This window comes from Nomascus leucogenys, chromosome 18, assembly GCF_006542625.1.
Source record: "Nomascus leucogenys isolate Asia chromosome 18, Asia_NLE_v1, whole genome shotgun sequence".
NCBI lineage: Eukaryota > Metazoa > Chordata > Mammalia > Primates > Hylobatidae > Nomascus > Nomascus leucogenys.
The window spans coordinates 101146388-101161460 of record NC_044398.1 but is presented as its reverse complement, the minus strand read 5'-3'; the positions used below and the strand labels follow the sequence as shown (position 1 = coordinate 101161460).

Here is a 15073-nt window from a genome sequence, read left to right as displayed (position 1 = left end):
TTTTTGAGACGAAGTCTTGCTCAGTTGCCCAGGCGGGAGTGCAGTGGCGTGATCTCGGCTCACTGCGACCTCTGCCTCCAGGGTTTATGCCTTTCTCCTGCCTCAGCCTCCCGAGTAGCTGGGACTACAGGTGCCCGCCACTACGCCCGGCTGATTTTTTTTGTATTTTTAGTAGAGATGGGGTTTCACAGTGTTAGCCAGGATGGTCTCGATTTCCTGACCTCGTGATCCAGCCGCCTCGGCCTCCCAAAGTGCTGCAAATTTAAATTTTGAACTTAAGTTTTGAATGTAAAGGGGGTTGAAATCTCTTTTTTTTCTTTTTTTTTTTTGAGAGAGGGTTTCTCTCTGGTGCCCAGGCTAAAGTGTGGTGGCACAGTAATAGCTCACTGCAGCCTCAATCTCCTGGGTTAAACAAATCTTCCTGCCTCATGCCCCAGAGTAGCTGTGACCACAGGCACTTACCACCATGCCTCACTAATTTTTGTATTGTTTATAGAGATGTGGATCTCATTATGTTGCCCAGGCTGGTCTCGAACTTCTGAGCTCAAACAATCTGCCTGCCTTGGCCTCCTAGAGTGCTGGGATTACAGATGTGAGCCACTGCGCCCCACAAAATCTCTTTCAAAGATTCTATGGTTGTAAAGTTCTTTTTTTTTGGTTTTTTTTTTTTTTTTTTTTTTTTTTTTTTGAGAAGGAGTCTCACTGTGTTGCCCAGGCTGGAGTTCAGTGGCACAATCTCGGCTCACTGCAACCTCTGCTTCCTGGGTTCAAGCGATCCTCCTGCCTCAGCCCCCCAGTAGCTGGGATTATAGGTGCGCACCACCATGCCCGGCTGATTTTTGTATTTTTAGTAGAGATGGGGTTTCATCATGTTTAGTAGAGATGGGGTTTCGTCATGTTGGCCACGCTGGTCTCAAACTCCTGACCTCAAGTGATACACCCACCTCGGCCTCCCAAAGTGCTGGGATTACAGGCTCAGTGAGCCACCCTGTGCAGCTGGTTGTAAAGTTCTATAGCAGTAGAATTCTAGTTTTTCAGGCCTACGACATCTCTAAGATCTGTGGCTCTTACATCAATAGATACTAACATTCTAGGCTACTAAAATGTCAAGATTGTTTGGGTCTCATGGTTCATATTTCTTTCCAAGACTTTGGCCGGGTGCGGTGGCTCACATCTGTAATCCCAGAACTTTGGGAGGCCAAGGTGGGCAGATCATCTAAGGTCAGGAGTTTGAGACCAGAAACATGATGAAACCCCGTCTCTACTAAAAATACAAAAAATTAGCCGGGCGTAGTGGCAGACGCCTGTAGCCTCAGCTACTCAGGAGGCTGAGGCAGGAGAATCACTTGAACCTGGGAGGCGGAGGTTGCAGTGAGCCGAGATCAGCCGCTGCACTCCAGCCTGGGCGACAGAGCGAGACTCTGTCTCAAAAAAAAAAAAAAAAAAAAAGTTCATAATGTGAAGATCGAACGTTTCTGTGACTGTAGATCCTGTTGTGTCCAGAATTGGTGGGTTCTTGGTCTCACTGACTTCAAGAATGAAGCCGCAGACCCTCGTGGTGAGTGTTGCAGTTCTTAAAGGCAGCGCGTCTGGAGTTTGTTCCTTCTGATGTTCAGATGTGTTCGGAGTTTCTTCCTTCTGGTAGGTTCATGCTCTCTCTGGCTCAGGAGTGAAGCTGCAGACCTTCGCTGTGAGTGTTAAACTCATAAAGGCAGTGTGGACCCAAAGAGTGAGCAGCAGCAAGACTTATCGCAAAGAGCGGAAGAACAAAGCTTCCACAGTGTGGAAGGGGACCAGAGCAAGTCGCACCTGCTGGCTCGGGCAGCCTGCTTTTATTCTCTCATCTGGCTCCACCCACATCCTGATGATTGGTAGAGCCCAGTGGTCTGTTTTGACAGGGCCCTGATTGGTGCGTTTACAATCCCTGAGCTAGACACAAAGGTTCTCCACGTCTCCACTAGATTAGCTAGATAGAGTGTCCATTGGTGCATTCACAAACCCTGAGCTAGACACAGGGTACTGACTGGTGTGTTTACAATCCCTGAGCTAGACATAAAGGTTCTCCACATCCCCACCAGACTCAGGAGCCCAGCTGGCTTCACCCAGTGGATCCCGCACCTGGGCTGCAGGTGGAGCTGCCTGCCAGTCCCGCGCTGTGCGCTCGCACTCCTCAGCCCTTGGGTAGTCGATGGGACTGGGCGCCCTGGAGCAGGGGGCGGCGCTCCTCGGGGAGGCCGGGGCAGCACAGGAGCCCACGGAGGGGGGGAGGCTCAGGCATGGCGGGCTGTAGGTCCGGAGCCCTGCCCCGCGGGGAGGCAGCTAAGGCCTGGCGAGAAATCGAGCGCAGCGCTGGTGGGCCGGCACTGCTGGGGGACCCAGCACACCCTCCGCAGCTGCTGGCCTGGGTGCTAAGCCCCTCATTGCCGGCGCCGGCAAGGCCAGCCAGGCGCTCTGAGTGCGGGGCCCGGAACTCGCGCTGGCCCACAGCACACCCACCGGGAACTCGCGCTGGCCCGCAAGCACCGCGCGCAGCCCCGGTTCTCGCCTGCGCTTCTCCCTCCACACCTCCCCGCAAGCTGAGGGAGCCGGCTCCGGCCTTGGCCAGCCCAGAAACACGCTCCCACAGTGCAGCGGCGGGCTGAAGGGCTCCTCAAGTGCTGCCAAAGTGGGAGCCCAGACAGAGGAGGCGCCGAGAGCGAGCGAAGGCTGTGAGGACTGCCAGCACGCTGTCACCTCTCACTGTTTGTCTGTAGGGTTGATGGTTCTGTGTCGCTGGTCTCAGCCTCAGGACAGGACATGACCAGTGTCCCCCCTGGATACCAGCCAGGGACGGTGCCAGGTGTGGAGATTGAAGATGGGGCCAGCAGGGCCCTGCTCAGTGGAGCTGCCTAGAAGCACCAGAGTGCCCAGGGCCAGGATGGAACCATCAAAGCCGGCCAGAGGGCCCTGTGCCCAGGGTAGGTGCCTTCTCCCTATGAGCCGCCTAAGGGCAGGCCCTGCCTCCTGGCCTGCTCCCTGCCCTCCCCCAGACAGGCTCCCAAGTTCACTGGCACCAGCCAGTCCATGAGGGGCCCTGATAGAGAGCGGGGCCCAGAGAAGTCTGTAGGGGCTGGGCAATCCAGGAAAGCTTCCTGGAGGAGTAGGGCGTTTGGAATCGCGTGTTATTTGTTCACTTTGTCGTGTGTGCTCTAACGGCCTGTGTTCTCCATCACAATTTATCTTATTCCCTGCTGCACTCAGCACAGTGCCTGGCGCGCAGTGGGAACCGAATGACCCCCTCCTATTCCTTATGTCAGTTGCGTATTGTCTGTTTCTTTCACCGCAAGCAGGAATCTGTCCGGTTGGCGGCTGCTTCCCAGGCGCCCGGACCAGCGACCAGCATCGCGCAGGCGCTCGGCACAGACCAAGAACGGAGGCCCCACACGGGGGCGCCCTGCGGCGAGGCGGGTCCCGGCCGCGCCCGGCGGAGCCGGAGAACTACAAGTCCCATGGCGCATCGCGGCCGCCAGCGCGCAGACGCAGCCGCGCTTGGCGTCCTCTGTAGCGGGCGACCTAGGCCGCGGGACCGGGACCGAGGTAGAGGCCAGGGCAGCGCGTCCGGGAGCGGAGTCCGCGCCCCTCGCCACCATGCCGGACAGCTGGGACAAGGATGTGTACCCTGAGCCCCCGCGCCGCACGCCAGTGCTGCCCAGTCCCATCGTCTACATGATGAAGGCGTTCGACCTCATCGTGGACCGACCCGTGACCCTCGTGAGAGGTACGAGGACCCAGCCCGGGGCTCCCTCGCCGGCCTCTGGGGACCCCTGGATCCTCCAATGCCCCCGGGGTCCCGTCTCCCTGAGACCGCCCCGTGCTGCACCCTGGGGACAACCCCCCACCCCCGGAGACCCCCGAGCTCCGTCGCCTCCTTTGGCCTCCCACTGCACCCTAGACCTCACCTCCCAGGATCCCTTACTCTCCCCTGCACCCCGGGATGCCCCGCTTCTTCCCAGGACTCTTCCCTCCCTGCCGCACCCAGCGCCCACTGCCCCAGGACCCCGCACTGCTCTTCGCCCCCGCCGCCCCGGGAACCCCTCCACTGCACCGCTGACCTCAGGCCTCTCTCAAATGTCTCTCTGCCAGATGACCAAGTGTCGGGGTTATGGCCGAGATGCCCAAATTCAGCATCTCTGGAACGAACCGGGAAAATGCCCAGTTCAGGTTTTGTTTTTTTTTTTTTTCTGAGACAGTCTCGCTCTGTTGCCCAGGCTGGAGTGCGGTGGCGCGATCTTGGCTCACTGCAACCTCTGCCCCACCTCGGGTTCAAGCGATTCTGCCTTAGCCTCCCCAGTAGCTAGGATTACAGGCGCACCACCACCACGCCCAGCTAATTTTTATATTTTTATTAGACACGGGGTTTCACCATGTTGGCCAGGCTGGTCTCGAACTCCTGACCTCAGGTGATCCTCCCACCTTGGCCCCCCAAAGTGCTGGGATTACAGGGCTGAGCCACCGCGTCCAGCCTGGTTCAGTTCTTTTTGAACACTTGGGGTGTATAGCATGCTCTGGTGGTTCTTCCATAAGAGGATGAAGTCTCTAAATCAAACCCCCAAAGATCTGGAAACCATGCAACAGCGGACCCAGCTTCCTCTCTTTTGTAGCAGTCGTAGAGCATGTCTGTCCTATGTGTCTGGATGTTCGAGCTCTCTTTTTAGCTCGTTCATTTCCCAGTGAGGAAGCTGAGGCCGTAAGGTGGTAAGTTCTGCTTGCTGGAGGAGCCTCTTTGTGCACCCAGCGGGGTCCCTGTGCAGCTGGGGGAGGTGCAGTGGCAGAGCTGCGTCCCAGTCAGTGCCGTCTGTGAGAAGCAGCTGCCTGTAGGCTTGTGTGGGGGACTGAGTAAGGTAATGCATGTGGTACTCTGAGGATGATGCCTGGTACACGGGAGCTCTCCATCAGCTGTAGCCTAGGCCTTCACAGGCCTGCCTGGCCGGCCACATCTCTTAGACGAATTGCGTGTTTTCTAAACGCTGGAACACTCAGGAAGTTCTCCTCCCTCCCCTCCAAAGGACTTATGAGAAATAAGAAAGCTAAAAGCCTGTCCAAACCAATGAGCCGTTTGAGTCTGTGGTTTTGTCTTTGCAGAATTTATAGAGCGGCAGCACGCAAAAAACAGGTATTACTACTACCACCGGCAGTACCGCCGCGTGCCGGACATCACTGAGTGCAAGGAGGAGGACATCTTGTGCATGTATGAAGCCGAAATGCAGTGGCGGAGGGACTAGTACGTGAGCCATGCTGGGCCACCAGTCCCTGGGGTGCCACAGGGTGGCATGCCCAGATCTTAGGAGTGACATGGGAGGAGCCAGGCCCCAGGGCTCTTGCTTTCAATTGTTGTCACAGGGTACAGGGAAAGGATTCCTTGTCATTAGCCTCTCTTGCTCCTTTTCTCCCCCAGCAAAGTCGACCAAGAAATTATCAACATTATGCAGGATCGGCTCAAGGCCTGTCAGCAGAGGGAAGGCCATAACTACCAGCAGAACTGTACCAAGGAAATGGAGCAGTTCACCCAGGTGGCCAAGGCCTACCAGGACCGCTGTGCGTGCCCCACCCCCCCGCCCAACCTCCCCCATCCTTCTGAGGCCTGGGGGCTAGAACCATCGTGAATCTTCCCTCCCCTCCCTTCTGCTCACTTGACTTTGCCCCCTTTGCATGTAGCAGAGGCCTCGGTTCCCAGCTTGTTTCCATTGCTTTCCCCAGATCAGGACCTGGGGGCCTACTATTCTGCCAGGAAGTGCCTGGCCAAACAGAAGCAGAGGATGCTGCAAGAGAGAAAAGCTGCAAAAGAGGCTGCCGCTGCCACCTCCTGAGGCAGCTGTGGGTGCCCCTGCTGTGTGGCTCTGTGTGACTGTTGCTGAAACATAAAGCCCTGCAACCTGCCTGTGTGTCTGGTGTGATCTATTGGCCCCACACCCCAGATTCAAACCACCAACCATGCAGGACACAGGAAAAAAACAGTAACAGGCTTAATTCACTTTATTTTTCTTGTATAAAAACCCTATGTTGTAGCCACAGCTGGAGCCTGGGTCCGCTGCACGGAGACTCTGGTGTGGGTCTTGACGAGGTGGTCAGTGAATTCCTGATAGGGAGACTTGGTAAATACAGTCTCCTTCCAGAGGTCAGGGGTCAGGTAGCTGTAGGTCTTAGAAATGGCATCAAAGGTGGCCTTGGCTGCACAACAAAAGAACCCCAGGAGGGTCAGTGGTGTGCTTGTGGCAAGTCCCGCAACCCAAAAATTGTCGCACTCCTAGGAACAGAGAGGCCATTCTGGGCGGGTCTGTCGTGCATCAGGAGAGCCTTTCTCTGCCTCCCTGAAAACACGCCAAGCACACACTGGACCCGTGTGGTTAAGCGGAGCTGAGAGACCATGGCTATACCCCATGTGTGGACCACCTACCGAAGTTGCCCAGGGTGGCAGTGCAGCCTCGCGCTGAGGTGTAGCAGTCATCGATACCAGCCATCATGAGCAGCTTCTTAGGCACAGGTGCGGAGACGATGCCAGTGCCCCTGGGTGCAGGGATGAGGCGCACCAGTACAGAGCCGCAGCGGCCTGTCACCTGGTGAGGGGAGGAGTCAGGAGACGGGGGCCTGAGGGAGCCTGCCCCACAGCAGGCCCATCACCTGCCACCAGCCTACCTTGCAAGGGACGGTGTGGGGCTTGCCGATCTTGTTCCCCCAGTAGCCTCTGCGCACGGGGACAATGGAGAGCTTGGCCAGGATGATGGCCCCACGGATGGCGGTGGCCACCTCCTTGGAGCACTTAACACCCAGACCGACGTGGCCATTGTAGTCCCCAATAGCAACAAACGCCTGTGAAGAGATGTGTGTGAGGCAGCTGGTGGCCCTACACCCAATCACTGCCCACCGCCCAGGGCCTGTTGTGCCCCTCAAGGAAAGAGAGGCCACAGTAAGGCCCATCCAAGGTCCTGAGGAGATCTTTTCTCTCTCTCCCCATTACGAAAGTCACACGGGTGAAGCCAAGTGCAACTATGCAGAGCCGAGAGAGTCCCAGCAAGCCCAGCCCAGCCCCCTCCAGGACAGCCGGGTACCTTGAACCTGGTGCGCTGGCCGGCACGGGTCTGCTTCTGCACTGGCATAATCTTCAAAACCTCATCCTTGAGAGAGGCCCCCAGGAAAAAGTCAATGATCTCTGATTCCTGAAACAAGAGAATTATAGGGAGAGCATTAAAGAAAAACTTAATATAACACCATTATGCTATTCAAGAACCAAAATCATGGCCGGGGGCGGTGGCTCAGGCCTGTAATCCCAGCACTTTGGGAGGCTGAGGTGGGCGGATCACAAGGTCAGGAGTTCGAGACCAGCCTGGCCCACATGGTGAAACCCCACCTCTATTAAAGATACAAAAAATTAGCCGGGCATGGTGGAGTGCGCCTGTAACCCCAGCTATTTAGGGGGCTGAGGCAGGAGAATCACTTGAACCTGGGAGGCGGAGGTTGCAGTGAGCCGAGATCGCGCCAGCCTAGGGGACAGGGCGAAACTCCGCACCACACCACCCCCGAAAAAAAAAAAAACCGAAGTCATGGACCCCCTCACCTGGCTTCCCCCCATCTGTCCCCTTCGTTTCGTTTTTGGAGGCTTGTATGTAAGGTTACCATATTTCTGCATCTCAATCATTTTTTCCTATTTGCCCTTTTCCTCGTTTCGTGAGATGTGGCTTTCCACTCAGGTTTCCTTTTGCTTTGGCCAGCTTTGGCCTAGCCATGGCCACCGTACCGTGCTAGGGCGAACGCTCACATGACAAATATGCCATTAGCCTTTCCCCACTGCACCCGCTGGACGCAGATGACAGCTGTCCGGTACACGCAGACTATGACACTTTGCTAAGCCTTACAGTGTCCTCCCACAACCTGAACTTCATCATCCTCTCGGATGGCATGAACCGAGCGCTGCTTCTCTTTCAGTTCTTTGGAAATGAATTCCTTGCGAATGTGGCAACATGCGCTGAAATGCCTTTTGTGGCTCTGGCTTCGCTCAGGTATCCATCCAACCTCTAAGCGGAATCCTCTCCTCAGCCAGCCCGCAACACAACCTCAACCTCTCAAACGAGACGCTGGGCCCTTTAATGCGGGTCAATGGCAGATGCTAACCCTCCAACCCCAGCCCAAATGACTCCGGAGTCGCACTTGCTCAACGCCCCCAACGACCGACGCGTACCTTAATAGGCAGGGAGAAGAGATAGATCTCCTCCAGGGACTTGATCTTCATGTCCTTGACCAAGCGGCCCAACTTGGTGACGGGCATCCACTAGAGGGAGAAAAAGCGCGAGTGACCAGGGCTACTCTCCGGCGCCGCCCACGGGCCCGACCCCGAGCGTGGCTGATACCTACCTCCTTATCCTCGGCCTTGCCTCCGCGAGCTCCGCGGCCTCGGCCCCGGCCCCGTCCACGGCCGCGACCCCGGCCCCGGATGCCACTGCCGAAACCTCCGCGGAAGCCACCACGGTTCCCCAACCCAGGGCCACCAGGGCCTCCGGGCCCCCCCGCTGCACCGGCGTCATCCGCCATTTGCTGGAAAAAGCGACAAGATGGAACCAGTCAGTGGGGCCTAGGCACCTGGCAGCCCCCCGCGAGACCCAGACGAGGACTCCGGCCCAGCAGCGCGGACTCGGGAGCCTAGACCCGACCCGATGTCCGCGGATTCCCGCCGCCCACGCCGAGCCCGCAGCAGCCACCAACAACACTCACGTGTTTTTTCGGAAAAGAAGAGCGAGGCCTCCTGGGAAGCAGCTTTTATAGCAGGCCAAGAGTCGCGAGATCTCCGCAGCCCCGCCCCAGGCGGGAGCGTGCCGAGCTCCTATAAGACAACCTGTGATTGGCTCCGCGGTGCCCCGCCCTCACCGGGCTCTGAGAGCTCTTGTCCGTCCGGTCCCAGCCGCGGCCCGGGAATCTACGTCACCCGAAAAGCGACTATAAACGCCGGCGCCTCCGTCCCCAGCCGCGGCTTGGGAGTCTACGTCACCGGCTATAAATTCCCGCGCCTCCGTTGTGCTCTCCTCTTCACTCAGGTAGGTCCTGCCGCGTTGACCACTGGCATCCCGCCGGTGGTCTTCGAGACCGGCGTTGGTTGAAAATCACCCCCGGCTTTGGCCGTGGCCGCGGGTGAGATTCGGCGCCCAGAGCCTCCGGGGGCCTCAGCTCACCGCGCGCTGCCCCATGTGCGGCGGTGAAACCCAGGCCCCGACAGGCGCCGCGGCCTGCCCCCCGGGTGCGGCCGCTCTCGAAGTCTGGCCCCTGACTCCTGACCCCGACTGCATACTCCTAACCCTGTTTTTTCTCCGCAGGACACTGGTCCTCCCACGCCTGAGACCGACGTCGCCAGGACCGCGGGGTCGGGGGAACTTGGCTGTCCCCCGTCTTTCAAATAAAGCTGTTTGTCTAACTCACTGCGTGCGGGTGTTCTTGGGGCCCCGACCCGCCTATCAGCATCTGTTCACGCTGTGGCGGGGAGAACCCTAGCGAGATGCGTCCTCTTCTTTCCTGGCCATCCCAAGTCCGACGCCTCTTAAGTGGCGGAGCCAGATTGGGAACAGTCTTGTGGCCATGCCATCCGCGCCTCAGGTGAACTACACTGGCAGGTAAAGTGCCCTGGGCGCCAGGTGGGGCCAGCAGAGCACTAGCAAGGATGGGAAGCTCAGAGGCTTCCAGTGGCTTCCTTGTGAGACCAGCTGAGATTCTAAAGGATTTGACCAACCAGGCCTAGATGAACTCAGCCCCCGTGCCGCTAGGCTGGAGTGGATCAGACACCTGGTTTGGGAGGCTGGGCCCCCTGCTCTGGGGCGGCAGGTTACCCCGGAGTTTAGTTCTCACTGCCGTGGGGCAAGCACCTGAGTATCAAATCCTAAGTGAAGACCCCCAGTGGGTCAATGCCTAAAGCCCCTAAGCCTTAGGAGCTCCAGCCACCTGGGCCGCACTGTTGGAGAGAAGAGGGTGGCAATCCCTGTGATCCCACTGAAGCCCTGGCCTGGGGGAAACAGCTCCATGAAGCTTGGTTCTGACCCAGTGCTTCTGGGGAAACGCTGTCAGCCACGTTCAAGCCCCGGGCGCTTCTTAGACCTATCTCAGGTCAGGAGCTGCCCTTTTTTTTTTTTTTTTTTTTGAGACGGAGTCTCGCTGTCACCCAGGCTGGAGTGCAGTGGCACCATCAGCTTACTACAACTTCTGCCTCCCGGGTTCAAGCAATTCTGCCTCAGCCTCCCAAGTAGCAGGGACTACAAGCACCTGCCACCACACTTGGCTAATTTTCTTGTATTTTTCGTAGCGATGGGGTTTCACCATGTTGGCCAGGCTGGTTCGAACTCCTGACTTCAAGTGATCTGCCCGCCTCGGCCTCCCAAAGTGTTAGGCTTACAGGCACCTAGCCCTGTGGCTTTTTTTTTTTTTTAAGAGGTGGGTTCTCACTGAGTTGCCCAGGCTGGTCTCCTGAGCTCAAGTGATCCTCCTGCCTTGGCCTCCCAAACTGCTGGGATTAGAGGTGTGAGCCACCGCACCCGGCTACCTGTGATCCTTCAGAGAAGGGGGCAAGGGCTGGGCTGTATGGGGTCTCTGGGTCCTGAACCAGGGTTGTGATTGGCTTGAGCTGGACAGTGCTATTGTGATGTCAGCCCACACCCACTGTGAAATGCAGGCTCCTGAACTCTGGGGGCCTGTGGAGCTGCTGTCTAGACACAAATCATGGTGAGCCTGGGGCCCTCTTGCGTCCAGCCCTGAGATGTGTGCCCAACTCCAGAAACCTGCCCAGTTGTCCAGGGATCGACCCCACTCCACTCGGAAAGGGTGGGCAATGGGTTGCAGACCCCCATGTGGTACAAGGAAACCTTCTGGAAGGCTCTGGCTAGGTCTAATTCCAGGCTAAGGCCCCCGTCTCCAGCCAGGGATTAGTGGTCCTGGGGTGGGGGGCCCTAACCCCCACAGCTGCCCCCTCAAAGTGGGTGCTGAGCCAGCCCCTCTACTTGAAGTTCTGTGGCCCACCTCCCCGCCCAAAGCTTGCTGGGCTCTCTTGCTGGGTGTGTGGACCAGGGACTGGATCACTGTCCCTGACAGGTCCTGACACCTGACCTTTGCAGAGCGGCGGGTATGATCTCAACCCCTTCGCCAGCCCTCCTGACAGCAACTTCGTGTGCTCCGTCTGCCATGGGGTTCTCAAGAGGCCAGCAAGGTTGCCATGCAGCCACATCTTCTGCAAAAAGTGCATCCTCCAGTGGCTAGCCAGGTGCCACCGGGTACCCAAGGGGCTGGGAGGGCAGGAGTGAGACTGGGGGCCATTGCTGTGGCCCAGAACAGAAGGGAAGGTCAGCCAAAAGACTCAGCCACCAAATCTCCCTAAACTAAAATGTGTGTACCCTCAGTAACGTCTGCAGACCCTGGCCCCAGCCTCAGAGCTGAGAGCACCCTGTAATATGCCCTAATGCCTCCTGCAGCTGATGAAGGGACCACCTGGGTCACCGAGTGAGGGCTTGACCAGGGCTCCCTTCCCACTCCCAACACTCACCCCTACTCATGCCTCCTTCCAGACAAAAGACCTGTCCGTGCTGTAGGAAAGAGGTGAAAAGGAAAAAGATCGTCCACATGAATAAACTCCGGAAAACCATTGGCCGTCTGGAAGTCAAGGTAGCTCAAAGTACCCACTCCCCCGACCCTCAACCCTTCTCACCCTTGTAGGGGTGGGGCAGGGCCAGGAGAGAGGGCAGGAGAGTCCTATCTTCAGAGAGAAACAAGTGCAGCCTTGGGACGACCAGACATAGCTGAGTTTGAATTGTGGCTCTACTGCTTAGTTGTTGTGTGACTTTAAGCAAGTCACCTAACTTTTCCGAGCCCCTGGGGTCTCAGCTGTAAAATGGAGATCATAGAGGATTTTTAGAGGATCAACTGCCTGGTGTGCCGGCCACTACTTTCTAGTCTGCTAGTTTTACAGATGGGCAAACTGAAGTTAAAAAGGAAAGCCTGGCATCCATATCACTCACCAGACCAACCCAACTGTGTACCTTCCAGTTCCCCAAGACTCAGCCCTCACTCCCTCCCCTGGAACTTCTAGCTTCTTCCCACTTCCAGGCATTTGCCCCAGTGTTCTCTCCACCAACTCACCGGAGTCAGAAAAGCGTGGGAGGCTCCTGGTTCCCTGGTTCCTGGTGAATGGAAAGCCAGGGGTAGCGGATTCCGTGAGTGTCCTACCCGGTTTCTTCACACGTTCTCCTTCACCCTCAGTGCAAGAACGCTGACGCTGGCTGCATAGTGACGTGCCCCCTGGCCCATCGCAAGGGGCACCAGGAGTCATGCCCCTTTGAGCTAATGGCCTGCCCCAACGAGGGCTGCACCTCGCAGGTGCTGCGTGGGACCCTGGCAGAGCACCGGCAGCACTGCCACCAAGGGTCCCAGCAGCGCTGCCCCCTGGGCTGCGGGGCCACCCTGGACCCAGCCGAGCGCGCTCGCCACAACTGCTACCAGGAGCTGCACAATGCCTGGAGCGCGCGCCAGGAGCGCAATCGGACCCTGATGCTGTGCCTCCTGCGGCGCGTGCGCTGGCTGCACCAAGCCACCAGCGTCGTTCACAGAGAGCTGGCGGAGCTCAGCAACTTCCTGGAGGCAGACACCGCTCTGCTGGAGGGCGCCCCACAGGAGGCCGAAGCCGCCCCAGAAGGCAACGTGGGGGCTGAGGTGGTGGGGGAGCCCAGGGCCAACGTACCTTGTAAATAGGTAAATAAAAGCGGAGCCCAGGCCTGCCTGCCTCTGTGCCTGCGGCCCTCACAACTGTCACGGGTGCATCCCTGCCGCCCTCTCCAGGCATTTGCCTGTTCTCTTTCATCTTTTCTTTTTTAAAGGAAGGAGCCCGGGTGCTGGTGGCTCACGCCTGTAATCCCAGCACTTTGGGAGGCCGAGGTGGGCGGATCACGAGGTCAGGAGATCGAGACCAACCTGACCAACATGGCAAAACCCCGTCTCTACTAAAAATACAAAAATTAGCTGGGGACAGTGGTGGGCGCCTGTAGTCCCAGCTACTCGGGAGGCTGAGGCAGGAGAATGGTGTGAACCCGGGAGGTGGAGGTTGCAGTGAGCCAAGATCACACCACTTCACTCTAGCCTGGGCGACAAGAGTGAGACTCCGTCTCATAAAAATAAATCAATAAATAGGCCAGGCGCGGTGGCTCCCACCTATAATCCCAGCACTTTGGGAGGCCGAGGCAGGCGGATCATGAGGTCAGGAGATCAAGACCATCCTGGCTAACACGGTGAAATCCCGTCTTTACTAAAAATACAAAAAATTAGCCAGGCATGGTGGCGGGCGCCTGTAGTCCCAGCTACTCGCGATGCTGAGGCAGGAGAATGTTGTGAACCTGGGAGGCGGAGCTTGCAGTGAGCCGAGATCACGCCACTGCATTCCAGCCTGGGCAACAGAGCGAGAGTCCTGTCTCAAAAAATAAATAAATAAATAAATAAAGGGAATACAAGAATGGCTACTCCATAGACAGAATAGCCTTTTCTTCTTTTTTGAGACTGGGTCTTGCTCTGACACCGAGACTGGAGTGCAGTGATGTTATTACGGCTCACTGCAGCCTCAACCTCCCTGGGCTCAAGCAATCCTCCCACCTCAGCCCCCTGAGTAGCTGGGACTACAGGCATGCATCACGACTGCCGGCTAATTTTTGTGTTTATTTTAGAGACGAGGTCTCACTCTGTTATCTGCACTGGTCTCAAACTTCTGGGCTCAAGTGATCCTCCTGCCTCTGCCCCCCAAAATGTTGGGATCACAGATGTGAGCCACCACAATGGCCTACTTTCTTTCCCTCAAATATCTCTCCTCTCAGAGCTTCTCCCTGATCATACTTCTCAGTTCTCCTTCCCAGTTTCTTTCGTTTTTTCATTTTTTTTCTTTTCTATTTTTTGAGATAGGATCTCTGTTGCCCAGGCTGGAATGCAGAGGCCCGATCACAGCTCACTACAAACTCAGCCTCCCAGGCTCAAACAGCCCTCTCACCTCAGCCTCCAGAGTAGCTGGGACCACAGGCACACCACCACCCCTACTAAATTTTCCGTGTGTGTGTGTGTGTGTGTGTGGGTGGTGGGTGGGTGTGTGGGGAGACGGGGTCTTGCCATGATGCCCAGACTGGCCCAGTTCCTTTTTTTTTTTTTTTTTTTTCTGAGACATTCTTGCTCTATCGCCCAGGCTGGAGTGCAGTGACATTGCGATCTCGGCTCACTGCAACCTCCGCCTTCCGGGTTCAAGCAATTCTCCTACCTCAGCCTCCCGAGTAGCTGGGATTACAGGCGCCTGCCACCACGCCAGGCTAATTTTTGTATTTTTAGCAGAGACGGGGTTTCACCATGCTGGCCAGGCTGGTCTCGAACTCCTGACCTCATGATCCACTGGCCTCGGCCACCCAAAGTGCTAGGATTACAGGCGTGAGCCATCGCGCCTGGCCTGGCTGTTACTTTCTACGAGCTTCAGAGCCAGTAGCACAAATGGCTCAAAACCTTGAACTCAGAGTAAAAGCCAACTCCTCGCCACGGTGCACAGGCAACTGCATGCCCTCTGCCCTCTGCACCCACTCCCTGCAGCCACCCGGCTTGTTGCTACTCAACGCTTGGCACCCCCAGTCCCGGGCCTGTGCCCTGGCCGTTCTCAACACCATTCGTTCCACAGGGCTCCCTGCTTCGCGAACTTGTGTCTGCTCGGGCGTCACCTTCTCGATACAGCCTCCTCCTTCCTCCCTTCCGCTCCCTCCCTTCTGTTTTTTCTTTTCTTTTTTTTTTTTTCTGAGACGGAGTCTCACGCTATCACCCAGGCTGGAGTGCAGTGGCACAATCTCAGCTCACTGCAGCCTCCGCCTCCGGGGTTCAAGCGATTCTCCTGTCTCAGCCTCCCAAGTAGCTGGGATTACAGGCATGTGCCACCACGCCCAGCTAATTTTTTTTTTCTATTTTTGTAGAGACAGGGTTTCTCCACGTTGGTCATGCTGGTCTCGAACTTCCGACCTCAGGTGATCCACCCGCCTCGGCCTCCCAAAGTGCTGGGATTACAGGC

At 57.1% G+C, this 15073-nt stretch overlaps 4 protein-coding genes and 3 non-coding genes across 9 annotated transcripts; 4 read left to right on the top strand and 3 right to left on the bottom strand.

Annotated features, from left to right (window-relative positions):
* The first annotated feature begins 3494 nt into the window (after positions 1–3494).
* On the top strand, positions 3495–5915 carry NDUFB10 (NADH:ubiquinone oxidoreductase subunit B10). Of its 2 annotated transcripts, none has more exons than XM_012497234.2 (4): positions 3495–3757; positions 5122–5227; positions 5435–5574; positions 5737–5915. In XM_012497234.2, the coding sequence occupies exons 1-4, from the start codon at positions 3628–3630 to the stop codon at positions 5844–5846; spliced, it is 486 nt and encodes a 161-aa protein (XP_012352688.1). In that variant the 5' UTR covers positions 3495–3627; the 3' UTR covers positions 5847–5915. The 2 variants fall into 2 exon arrangements, with proteins under 2 accessions (XP_012352688.1, XP_003269202.1); XM_003269154.4 differs by having other exon boundaries at positions 3496–3757; positions 5122–5260.
* A 74-nt stretch (positions 5916–5989) lies between these two features.
* On the bottom strand, positions 5990–8762 carry RPS2 (ribosomal protein S2). The gene is made up of 6 exons (XM_030798965.1): positions 8386–8762; positions 8213–8302; positions 7086–7193; positions 6673–6846; positions 6434–6593; positions 5990–6207 (listed from the first exon to the last, which is right to left on the bottom strand). The coding sequence occupies exons 1-6, from the start codon at positions 8560–8562 to the stop codon at positions 6035–6037; spliced, it is 882 nt and encodes a 293-aa protein (XP_030654825.1). The 5' UTR covers positions 8563–8762; the 3' UTR covers positions 5990–6034.
* On the bottom strand, positions 6271–6403 carry LOC115831355. Its single transcript, XR_004026871.1, has one exon. It is a non-coding gene; the product is annotated as a small nucleolar RNA SNORA64/SNORA10 family (small nucleolar RNA).
* Positions 6910–7043, bottom strand: LOC115831354. The gene has a single exon (XR_004026870.1). It is a non-coding gene; the product is annotated as a small nucleolar RNA SNORA64/SNORA10 family (small nucleolar RNA).
* On the top strand, positions 8685–9440 carry LOC101178053. The gene is made up of 2 exons (XM_030798967.1): positions 8685–9062; positions 9339–9440. The coding sequence occupies exons 1-2, from the start codon at positions 8685–8687 to the stop codon at positions 9420–9422; spliced, it is 462 nt and encodes a 153-aa protein (XP_030654827.1). The 3' UTR covers positions 9423–9440.
* LOC115831388 lies at positions 9117–9243 on the top strand. Its single transcript, XR_004026899.1, has one exon. It is a non-coding gene; the product is annotated as a small nucleolar RNA ACA64 (small nucleolar RNA).
* A 1229-nt stretch (positions 9441–10669) lies between the features above and the next one.
* Positions 10670–12769, top strand: RNF151 (ring finger protein 151). 2 transcript variants are annotated; one of them, XM_003269056.4, is made up of 4 exons: positions 10670–10731; positions 11121–11266; positions 11568–11664; positions 12259–12769. In XM_003269056.4, the coding sequence occupies exons 1-4, from the start codon at positions 10729–10731 to the stop codon at positions 12745–12747; spliced, it is 735 nt and encodes a 244-aa protein (XP_003269104.2). In that variant the 5' UTR covers positions 10670–10728; the 3' UTR covers positions 12748–12769. The 2 variants fall into 2 exon arrangements, with proteins under 2 accessions (XP_003269104.2, XP_030654826.1); XM_030798966.1 differs by lacking the exons at positions 11568–11664; positions 12259–12769 and adding an exon at positions 11716–11858.
* Positions 12770–15073: the final 2304 nt, after the last annotated feature.

What these genes read in the sequence shown, in the direction of transcription:
- LOC101178053 (XM_030798967.1), top strand. Translation starts at nt 8,685, where the DNA reads ATGTCCGCGGATTCCCGCCGCCCACGCCGAGCCCGCAGCAGCCACCAA. An exon ending in GTGCTCTCCTCTTCACTCAG is followed by an intron (nt 9,063 to 9,338) that starts GTAGGTCCTGCC and finishes TTTTCTCCGCAG; the next exon opens with GACACTGGTCCTCCCACGCC.
- NDUFB10 (XM_003269154.4), top strand. Translation starts at nt 3,628, where the DNA reads ATGCCGGACAGCTGGGACAAGGATGTGTACCCTGAGCCCCCGCGCCGC. An exon ending in ATGCAGTGGCGGAGGGACTA is followed by an intron (nt 5,261 to 5,434) that starts GTACGTGAGCCA and finishes TTTCTCCCCCAG; the next exon opens with CAAAGTCGACCAAGAAATTA. An exon ending in CAAGGCCTACCAGGACCGCT is followed by an intron (nt 5,575 to 5,736) that starts GTGCGTGCCCCA and finishes TGCTTTCCCCAG; the next exon opens with ATCAGGACCTGGGGGCCTAC.
- RPS2 (XM_030798965.1), bottom strand. Translation starts at nt 8,562, where the DNA reads ATGGCGGATGACGCCGGTGCAGCGGGGGGGCCCGGAGGCCCTGGTGGC. An exon ending in TCTTCTCCCTGCCTATTAAG is followed by an intron (nt 7,194 to 8,212) that starts GTACGCGTCGGT and finishes CTCTTGTTTCAG; the next exon opens with GAATCAGAGATCATTGACTT. An exon ending in CCCACACCGTCCCTTGCAAG is followed by an intron (nt 6,594 to 6,672) that starts GTAGGCTGGTGG and finishes TCCCCTCACCAG; the next exon opens with GTGACAGGCCGCTGCGGCTC.
- RNF151 (XM_003269056.4), top strand. An exon ending in ATCCTCCAGTGGCTAGCCAG is followed by an intron (nt 11,267 to 11,567) that starts GTGCCACCGGGT and finishes GCCTCCTTCCAG; the next exon opens with ACAAAAGACCTGTCCGTGCT. An exon ending in TTGGCCGTCTGGAAGTCAAG is followed by an intron (nt 11,665 to 12,258) that starts GTAGCTCAAAGT and finishes CTTCACCCTCAG; the next exon opens with TGCAAGAACGCTGACGCTGG.